Source organism: Geotrypetes seraphini, chromosome 12, assembly GCF_902459505.1.
Source record: "Geotrypetes seraphini chromosome 12, aGeoSer1.1, whole genome shotgun sequence".
In the NCBI taxonomy this organism is placed as follows: domain Eukaryota; kingdom Metazoa; phylum Chordata; class Amphibia; order Gymnophiona; family Dermophiidae; genus Geotrypetes; species Geotrypetes seraphini.
In genome coordinates this window covers 62963783-62974809 of record NC_047095.1, presented here as the reverse complement: position 1 = coordinate 62974809, position 11027 = coordinate 62963783, and the positions used below count along the sequence as shown (strand labels likewise).

The window sequence follows — 11027 nt, the reverse complement described above, 5'->3', positions numbered from 1 at the left end:
ACCTCAACTCCTTGGCAAAATCATGCTTTTTCAGCCTTCACATGCTGAGGAAAGCTAGATCCTTCTTCAGCCAACAACACTTTGCCATCCTTGTCCAATCCATCATCCTCTCCAAACTAGATTACTGCAACGCCATCTACTTAAATCTATCAAAAAAAAGTATTCTAAGACTCCAGCTAATCCAGAATACTGCAGCCAAACTGATCTTCTCAAAACGCAAGTCTGACCATGCCTCCCCACTCCTTGCCAAACTTCATTGGCTCCCAATAATCTCCAGAATCCATTTCAAATGTTCCTGCCTGGCTTTCAAGATCATTCAAGGAATCCTGCCTCCTCTTATCCCACTGTCTTTCAACTCCTCCAGTCCCGACTCCTCCAGAACTGCCCAAAGGCTTAAACTAGCCTTCCCCTCTCCACGCGGCATCCACTATTCAGGCAAACTGGGAAAATCCCTTCTCTTCAAAATCACAGGTCTTTGGAACGACCTCACCACCCCGCTGCGGAACCTGAGCTCCCTTCAGTTATTCCGCAAACAACTGAAAACCTGGCTTTTCAGCAAATTGTAGCTCTATCCTTCCCCCCTTTCTCTCCCCCCTTCTACACATAAGTTCATCTAATCCTTTTTCTTCTTCTCTACCCACTATTTTAAGTTCTTGTAAACCGTGTCGAGCTCCATTCTCATGGAGATGATGCGGTATATAAACTTAAGGTTTAGATTAGATTAGATTACCTCATGCAAAGTTGTCATTTCTTCAGTAAGACATTAACTATTTTTTCTGCGGTCTTCCAAGTACCTACAAATCCAAAATGTGGCCCTGCAAAGGGTTTTGAGTTTGAGACCACTGCCTTAGATGTACTGTTCAAAAATAGTTTCCCTCTATTCTGTTTTGGAAACAGAATTATTACAAAATTGTCCAATCTAAGTAAGGCAAAAAGCCACGTTCAAGACTATTTAAGAATAATTTTTAGTGATTTTGATGTAACCTCAGTGCAAATGTAAAAGCTATCAGCTTTGGGAAACCCGAGTTCCAGGCTTATACACTGTGAAAAGGGCTATTTCTCAAGCCACTTTAGCACCATCATAGGTATACATCAAGTGCTTTTAAATAATAATAAACCCAAACAAAAGTGTTACAAAGTGATTATTTAGCAATATGGTACAAAATTGGAATCCACCAAACCCAAAAGGTGCTCAAACTAGCGATTTCAAAGTACTTATCTCAGGCAGTCCTCAAACACTTGACAGGTCTCCAAACAGTAATACTCCCCAGAATAAAGGACTAAAATAAGATGTCCATGAACGTCAAGAGAAGAAAGCAAGCCTAGGAGAAAATCTTATTTTAGTCCCTTATTCTGGCTCCTGAAGAAGGGAACATTCCTAAAACTGGGCACAATAGAGCCTATTTTCCCGGCGGTGTATCATGCTGGGAACAATTATGGGCTCCGCGATCAACTCGCATTGCCTTACTGGTTGATCGCGATTGACCTTTTGGGCACCCCTGACTTAAACCCTACCTTACTCACCAAGCAATGTCCAATGTAATAATAACCCTGGTACTCTCAATGCAATCCTACTGGGTGTCCCAAAATACATGATTAAACAGATTCAAATGGTACAAAATACAGCAGCAAGATTTCTGCTGGAAAAATCGAGGCACACAAGTGCCACCCCGCTACTGAAAGAACTACACTGGCTCCCGATTGAAAACAGGGTGAAATTCAAGATCCTACTGCTGACGCACAAAATCATTCATTTTTCTGAACCACAATATCTAGCGGCCACACTGCATCGGCACACAACAACACGCACACTACGCTTGAGCCAAAATCAACTGCTGGAAATTCCCTCCTTCAGAGACATCGAATACAAAAGTGTCAGGAAAAGAATGTTCTCAGTGATGGCTCCTAGGTGGTGGAATGCCCTCCCGAAGGAACTAAAACTAGAAAACGATGTTGGAAAGTTCAAGAAAGGGATAAAGACCATTCTCTTCATAGATTACTTAGCCAATAAAACGACATAGAGGAGACAGTTGGCTAGTCCCCCCTCCCCCCTCCAAATCAGGAACTCGATAGGAAGAACACAAAAGGATATAAATAAACCAAGGGCTGAAGCCAAAAAAACAAGACTCTGAGGAAAATAACATAAAACATGATACAGATACATGTATATAGACTATATTTAGTTGAATAGGCCAAACTCCTTAGGAGTTGTGCAAATATAGTGTACTTAGCTGTAATAGTAAACCTAATATTAGATGTGTAGGATGATTGATTTGGTATGAACATATGCAAATAAGTAGGATGATCGATGTGCCAGTAACACAAGTAGGATCTGCGCTTGCGGAGATGGCGCGGTATACAAACCTAAGGTTTAGTTTAGTTTAGGATGATTGATTATGCCATAATTATGCCGGTCTTAATAACTCTGTATTGCAACACTGCTGCAGAAGCCCCTATAACTCTGTGTAGAGCCCATGTATTGTAATGCCTTGCAGAAGCTCTTGTAACTCTAACTCTGTATTGTAACACCTCTACAAAAGCTCATGTATTGTAACACCTTTTACAGAATCTCATGCAAACCGCTCTGAATTGACTCCCCAGTCCTGTAGCGGTATAGAAGCTCACAATAAACAATATATTTTTCAAATTTGGGGCTAAGGGGGAAAGGGGGTAGGGGGGACAAAACATTTGGAAAATTGTAGGCAGACGATATGAATAAAAGATCTTGTATACAAAATAAAAATCACTAAAAATATACACATAACCCAAAACTCAAGTAAAAATAGTTTGCAAGACATAGATATATAAAAATCTGTTTGAAATAAACCTTTGTTTTATCATGGGATTCATTTTAATCATCTTGACCCCATGAGAGATAGTTCCACACTATACAAACACCACACAAGTAAAACACAAAGACAATTAAGAAAAATCCAAAGTTTATTGCATACTGTATTTTGCTTCCCTCCTTTCTTCATTTTTACATGACTTGTTGATATCCATGATTTTTTCACAGATGTATTTGTTGACTTTGGAGAGTCTCTGTGCAATTTCGGTTTCGTCCATAGTGTCTTGTGCTATTCTGTCATATAAGCATTCTGAAAAGAAAGCAAAGAGAACAAAATTTTGCCTGGTTAATTCTGCTCCCAATGGCACAACTGTAAACAATAATGCTGTCTTCTATGATTTGATCGATTCTTCTTTATGGATGCATCAACCTGACAAAAAAAGTGGATCGTTTGTACTATATTTTCACTGAACTCAATACTATAGTTTAATAATTTCCCTCATATGTATGTCAGAAAAATGTGCATTTTAGCTCAGTAGGCCAAAGCTTTTCATGTCATATAGATGCATTTTTATCAGATATACCCTAAAACGATGATGCATAATTATTTGATATTACATAAAAGCTGTTAAATAGCAGACCTTGGTAAAAAAAAAAAAAAGAAAAAAAAAGTCTCAGTATCAAGTAAATATTCTGTATTACATACAGAGAAACAGAAACTAAACTAAAATACCAATGCATAAAATCAGAGACCAAGAAAATAGACTAAATTGCTTTGGGTATCACTGAGCTGATTAAAATAAACTTCCAAGGTCACCTTGATATGTTGCCTGTATGCATTAGTTCTTGCAAGCTCCAGAGGGAAGCCCTCTCTAGTACTATGCAAGTATTAAGAAGAGCACCAGGCAATAAATTTAAGAGACTGAGATTTACTTAACACACACTGGCTTAAGAGTACCATTCATTCTTGTCAAGATATGCACAAGATGAACCCATCTGGAGAGAGTACACCCGAGAAATAATAATTTATCCTATTATCTCAAGCCAAAGACTGAATGCACTCAGTTTACTGCATATACACCTGAATAGGAGAGAGAAATGGTTTATAATTTTCACATCTGTCAATTTCAGCCTTTTGCACAGAAACAGAGAAAATAATAGCAGATAAAGGCCATATGGCCTATCCTATCTGCTCATCCAGACCATCTACTATGCCGATTTTCCTTAGAGATTCTATACCATCCATTATTTGTTCCTCCCTATGTATTTATCCCATGTTTTCTTGAATCAGGGTACCGTTTTGGTCTCTGCCACCTCCTCCTGGCCACTGTTCCACAAATCCACCAACCTTTCCACAAAGAAATATTTCCTTAGATTATTTTGATATTTATCCCCTTTCACCTTCACCCTATGCACCCTCAAGAGAAACACACCTCCTGCGCATTTATGCCACATAGATATTTAAACATCTCTACACACATAACCCATTCTGGGCTCCTGGAGAGGACGTAAAACTAAGAAGTATCATACATTTGATACTTAAGTGTGAAAGCATCTTTAAATAAAAATGACTTTAAGCTGCTCTTAAAGCGATCGAGCTTTTGTTCTTCTCTAAGATGAGAGGGTAGATAGAGTATTCCATAGCTGTGGAGCATAAGTTGTGAATATTTTGTTTCATCGAGTATTACCATATTTTCACGCATATAACGCGCGCGTTATACACGATTTTACAAACCGTGCATAACCATGCACGTTATACACGTGAGCGCGTTTTACAACTTTTTTTTACATAGTTCCCCCCCCGCCGTCCGATTCACCCCCCCCCCGCAGGATCGCTTGCACCCCCACCCCGAAGGACCGCTCACACTCGCACCCGCACCCCCACCCCGATGGACCGCTCGCACCCCCACAGCCTCCCTACCCCCCCATCATGAAGAAGCTGCCTACCGTTGTCCTGCTGCTTCCTCTGCCGGCGATCCCGCCCCTTCTCTGAGCCCTGCGTCTGCGCTGCATCCTCTTCCAGCGGTCCCGCCCTTTCTCTGATGTCAGAGAAACGGCTGTGGGGGTGCGAGCGGTCCATCGGGGTGGGGGTGCGGGTGCAAGTGCGAGTGGTCCTTCGGGGTGGGGGTGCGAGCGGTCCTGCGGGGGGGTGAATCGGACATCGGGGGGGGGGCATCAGGCTTTCAGGGTGGAGACAGGACTTCAAGGGGGGACAGGACTTCAAGGGGGAGAGGAGAGTCGGGGCGGGCGAAAGGAGAGTCGGGACGGCCAGAGGAGAGTCGGGGCGGGCAAAAGGAGAGTCAGGGTGGCCAGAGGAGAATCGGGGCGGGCAAAAGGAGAGTCGGGGCGGCCAGAGGAGAGTCGGGGCGGCATGCGCGGTATACAGGTGTGTGCGGTATATAAAAATTTCTTTACATAAATTAGTTTCCCGCGTGCTATACCCGTGTGCGCGTTTTACACGGGTGCGCGGTATATGAGTGAAAATACGGTAATGACTTTTAGGGAGGGAACTACAAGCAAATTGTGGTCTGCAGATCATAAGGTTCTCAATGGTGTATATGGAATTAAGAGTTTATCAAGGAATGCTGGTACGTTTGATTGTCGTATTTTGAAACAGAGAAAAATTATTTCATATGTAATCCGAAGGGCATTTTGTAGAAGGGGCGTCACATGATTAAATTTTCTGGAATAAGTGATGAGTTTTATAGATGCATTCTGGATTAAGCGTCTTTGTTGGAGCTGGGTGACGTTTTTATATAGTGAGTAACAGTAGTCAAGTCTAGAGATGATGAGGGAATGGACTGGAGTGTTTAATGCGGCTGGTTCTAAAACTTTTGCAATTGATCTGATCATTCGAAACTTTTAAAAACAGCTTCTTACCACCAAACTTATTTGATCACAGTATGATAATTTTGGATCTAGTATGATGCCGAGAATTTTGATGTTATGCACAATTTCTAGAGGTATAGAATCCAGTTTAAATGTGCAAGTGTAATAGTTAAAATTCTTTATGGAATTTTTTTTCTGCCTCTAGTCTCCATTTCCTTTAACTTTTTACAAACTATGAGATCAAAAGAACTTCTCAATCATATAAAGTTTATTTTCTTTCATTTAATGGACTAATGGTACCAGGCTATATTTTTCGTTCCTTTATATATACTTTCACTTCAATCTGGAATGAACTTGCTGTAGAGATTAGATCAATTTCTTCTCTTTATACTTTTAAAAAATCTCTAAAAACAATACTTTTTTTTAAAACAATAGTTCTACTAGAAGATTTAGGATTGTACTTCATTTCCCATAACTGATTTTTAGTGTGGGGGTTTTTTCCCCTCAATTTGTCTATGTTCTTTATTACTTATTTAAACCGAGTCGAGCTTCTTTTTAAGAGGATGACCCGGTATAAAAACTAAAGGATTGGATTGGATTGGAATGCTTCTCCAGGGAGCAGGAATGAGCAGGGAGCTTGGATTCTGACCTGAGTCCCCCAAATACCGAGAGTACAAGAGAGCACCTGCCTCTTCCCAACTGCCCCCAGGGATAGAGGAGCCTCCCACTGGCACTAGGTAATTCTTGGGGGGGGGGGTATCAGGGTTGGAGATTGGGTAGATAGTGAGGGTGGACAGGGTCAGAGGGCAAGCAAACTCCCACGGGTCCAGAGTCTGAGAAGGATGGCATAAGCAGGCTGGCTCCACAGATCCACCAAAGCTTCTCCTTGAAGCAGGAGTCTGGCTCCACAGGACTGCAACCTTTTCTCTGGTAAAAGACACCGCATGAAGTCTCATGGCACTGAAGCAACCAAGAATGAACTTTAAGCGAAAAAAAGAAGAAAAAGATGCAGAGCATAACCAAAAGACTTCTGCACCTATTGCTTGCAGAAACTGAAAACTGTAGGGGGCTCTAGCTTACTCTCTGTGGGATGAGCACATGCTTAGAAAAGTGTTTGGATTTCTGCAACTCCTAGATTGCGGGAAGGGCTTGAACACCTAGAGTATGAAATCTGGAAGGGATGTAGCAGAATGGCAATTAGGTGTGCAAATGTCTAAATTCTGGGAATGCCCCTATACCGCCCATGGCCATGCCTCCCCTGGAGTTGCACAGTATGAAATTTAGGTATGCATATGATAAAATAGGGCATAGGGCAGATCAGTGCATAAGAAAAGATTAGGGCTTACCTTTGCTAATCTTCTTTCTTGTAAATTCACACTTTATTCTGGTTTTAAAAATGGTCTTGACAAATTCCTGGATGAAAAGTACATAGTCTGCTGTTGAGATAGACATGGGACAGAAGCATGGAATGCTGCTACTATTTGGGTTTTTGCCAGGAACTTGTGACTTGGATTGGCCTCCACAAACACGGGGTACTGGGCTAGATGGATCATTTGCCTGACCCAGTAAGGCTAGTCTTATGTTCTTATGATAAACATAATAACAAGGGAAAGGGAAATGGGGACACTCCCCAAGTACATGTATTCTGCTCACAATATGCAAAACTGCAACAAGTACACATAATTGAATCTGGATATCAAACATTAGTAACCTGAACAATAACAACAGTGCTATAAAAAACTGCATGCACTGACAGAAGGGGGCACCCTAACTAGAAAGCCCCCAAAACAAGAAAGAAGATTAGCAAAGGAAAGAACCTAATCTTTCGTTCTTGTACAATCCCACTTTATTCTGGGACCATAACAGAGCAGTCCTGGAGAATCAGAGTGGGACTGATGAGCCCACTGCCAAAACAGAGGCACCAAAAGCAGCATTCTGCTTGGTCGCCAAATTGATCCTGTAAAATTTGGTGAACGGATGCAAACACAACCAGGTTGCAGCCCTGCAAATCTCACCCAGCGGAACTGATGATGACTCTGCCCAAAAATATGAAACACTTCTGGTAAAATGAGCCCAAACCGGGAGGGGGGATTCTTTCCGGTTGCCACATAATCCACGGAAACGGCCATATGGATTCACTTAGAAATGGTGGCCTTAGTAACTCGCTGGTAACTTCCAGATACCGCAACAAAAACCTGCGCAACACCTGGTCCTATTCACTAGAACCAGAGGAAGCAAAAGCAGGAAGTTGGACTTCCCAATTCATGTGAAAAGTGGAAACAACTTTCAGAATAAAGGAACATTGTGCAGTATCACACTGAAATCTGCAATACACAAAGGATCCTAGCAGAAGAGAGCCTGAAGCTCCAAAACTCTACGGACTGTGGTAATAGCCACCAGAAATGATAATAATAATAATTTATTTTCTTGTATAACGCCCCACCAGTAGTTCTAGGTGGTTCACAACAGCGAAAAAACTTGTTGTAAAGCTGAACTTTGATCTTCTGACTGCCCCACCAGTCTGACTTCCACAGCTGATCACCTCCGCAGCACGCCTGGTGGAGGAACACAGTCTGGCTCCAATCACAGGCACACCTCCACAGAACCATGCAGCCTGCACTCAACCCACTAGCGGATGAACCTGGGGTGAGCTAGCTCCCAAGGGAACGGTCCCTGAGTTGATGTTCAGACTGTCCATAGGGCTTACTGACAAGCAGGGAACCCCTCGAGAAACAGACTTTTCCCAAAGGTCTGCGATCTCCTGCAGTCGGAGCTGTCCCTGCAGGGAACCTCCGCAGCACGAGGTGAAAACCATAAATGCAAAGACTGAAATTACATGAAATAAAACACGAGCAGAAAAGGCAAGCTCCTACAGCCTGGATTGTAGGAGGAAAGACTGATGTTTACGGAACCAGTGACAGTGATGAGTTATGAGGGGGAAGGATTTAAATCTCTGAAATTTGAGGCTTCCTACAAAGACCTGGCGGGTAGACGGAAATAACCCACTGGTCCTGGAATAAAGTGGGATTGTACAAGAACTCCTAATTACTGCCAATTAAGTGTTTGTTAACCCCAATAATTGATTGTTGGCGCCTAACTGGTTAATCAGTTGATATATGGATCTGGATCTGCACCCACCTTTGAGCAACCTATATAGAATTTGGTGATAACTGGTTAATGTCGAAATATAGGAACTCTTACAATGTAAGCACACGCTAAGCCCATTTAACTAACACTGCACAGTAAAAGGACCCCTTAATAAACCTACAAAATGCAAAAATATAAATTAATGCAAATACCTCCAAATGGTCCCATACCACCCTCCCAAGCAAATCACTGTCCAAATCTTCCACAAATAAAACAACTTTATTTTCTTCCCAAATATTTCAAGATCCTCTTCCAAATGCTATTCCAGGGGTATATTATTCCAAACAATCAAAAGTGGTCTTGGCCAAGAACAGGCCAACCTCATCTCTCTTAATGTAAGCATCAAATAGTTGATGAAGGGATAGTAGTAAAAAGAGTCCTACAGAACACTTTCTCTACACAGCTACACAGATTTGGAAATTTTTTAACATATTTTTGGCAGGCTAAGAAAACGCACTCCCACTCTGTTTGGACAGCACGCACACATAATGACTGTACATTTGATAAAGGTTTTCTTTTCACTAATCACAAGATAGGAAAGGTTTGGTTTTTAAACTCAGAAGCAGCGGACGTAAAAGTCAGTCCTGAAAATGCCTTCCCTTATTACTGAATGGTAAGAATGAAGACTGCAGTTTTTGGGCAACCATCCTGTATTTTCTTTATGCTCCATATGGATGCCATTTTATTTAAAATGTTAAATGAAGGCTTAATATAGCTGTTTCAAGCTGTTTATGTTTGACTGCAACTGTCAGACAAGCCTTGCAATGTCACCGATTACTGTGAAAGCAGCTGATTGACATATTTAATAGTTGTTTCCTTATTAGTTATAGTAACCTGTTATTTTCCTTAAAGTGCCACAGTGGGCCTTGAGAGGAATTATTAGACTCACAGCAGATTGCTTTTCCATAACTACTGTGCTTTTTAACATCTACATTCTGTTTTTTGTATTACATTGAGGTCATGGTTGAAATTGAGGTCTTAAACATTCTTCTTTACCTTTGTAGGCTGTTTTATGAAACCAAACTTGCAAAAGGTAGACGTATAAATTATTAATTTTACTTTTTGCAATCATTCATTGGCACACTGGATATGGCTGAAAGAAAAGCTGGAAATTCACAATGGGATATTTTCTTCTAAGATAGTGCTCCGCAACTCTTTCCAGGAGGAACAACTTGCCAGTCAGGTTCTCAGGATCAGCACAAGAAATATGCATTAAGATAATTGTGCATATAGCAGAAGGCCGTTATATGCAAACCTATCTCATGCATATTTATTATGATAATCCGGAAAACTCAACTGGTTAGGTGTGCTACAACAGAGGATTGAGAAGCTCAACTCTAAGCCAGTGTGACCGAGATACCCAAAAACATATCTGGAAACACTATGATCTTCGGACTAAAAAAATGGGAACACATAACTCCTTATTGCCACAAACTTCACTGGCTACCCTTAGAAGCAAGAGTGCTATTCAAGTTCGCCTGTTTCTGCTACAAATCCATCCTTGGCTTGGACCCCCTTTACTTGGTACCCCATTTTATCCTAGACCGCCCATCCAAACTCACACGTAGAACCCACCTGTTTAGCTACCCTACCCTAAGGACCTGCCGTTACAAAAGATATCTAAATAGAACTCTTGCCTTCCAAGCAGGTCATCACAATAACTGGCTGGCCCACATCATCTCACGCTCTTCATCCTACTTAAACTTCAGGAAACTACTAAAAACTAATCTTTTCTCCCGATTCATACCCTAAGATCCTATGCCCACCCTGGCCCTCTATCTCTATATGTCCTTTACGCAGATTATCTTGACCTTCTTCACTGTATCATTTCATTGCCATAATTGTACCCATCTTTCTTTCTGTTTGTACATTTTTTCTCTCTGTTGTACCATTTATTTCTCTCTGTTGTACCATTTTTTCTCTACCACCTAATTTTATCTGATTGTAACATTGTACCATTTTCGCTGATTGTCCAGCCCTTCTTTGTTGTAAACCGCCTAGAACTACTATGGCTTTGGCGGTATATAAGAAATAAAATTATTATTTTTATTATTATGGAATATGTTCAATTTAGGTACCACTTTTCAGCAATTAAAAAAACTACTTAATACGCATCAGTTTTTTGTAAACTTTTGCTAATATCTAATAGCTGAGGCTTGGTATTAAGACTTTTTGTGACATCTTTAAAGTGCAGTACTACAAAAGAACATACTGGATCAGACCAATGGTCCATCTAGCCCAGTATCCTGTCTTCATGAAGGCC

The 11027-nt window shown here is 41.2% G+C and overlaps 1 protein-coding gene across 9 annotated transcripts in view; it reads right to left on the bottom strand.

The window, feature by feature from the left end:
* Window positions 1-2922: 2922 nt before the first annotated feature.
* BEND5 (BEN domain containing 5) overlaps window positions 2923-11027 on the bottom strand; it is a 1015515-nt gene continuing 1007410 nt past the window's right edge. For all 9 annotated transcript variants that reach the window (XM_033915518.1, XM_033915519.1, XM_033915515.1 and 6 more), the window contains one exon: window positions 2923-3098. In XM_033915518.1, the coding sequence (XP_033771409.1) occupies window positions 2941-3098 (158 nt within the window). In that variant the 3' untranslated portion in view covers window positions 2923-2940. The remainder of the gene's footprint in view (window positions 3099-11027) is intronic.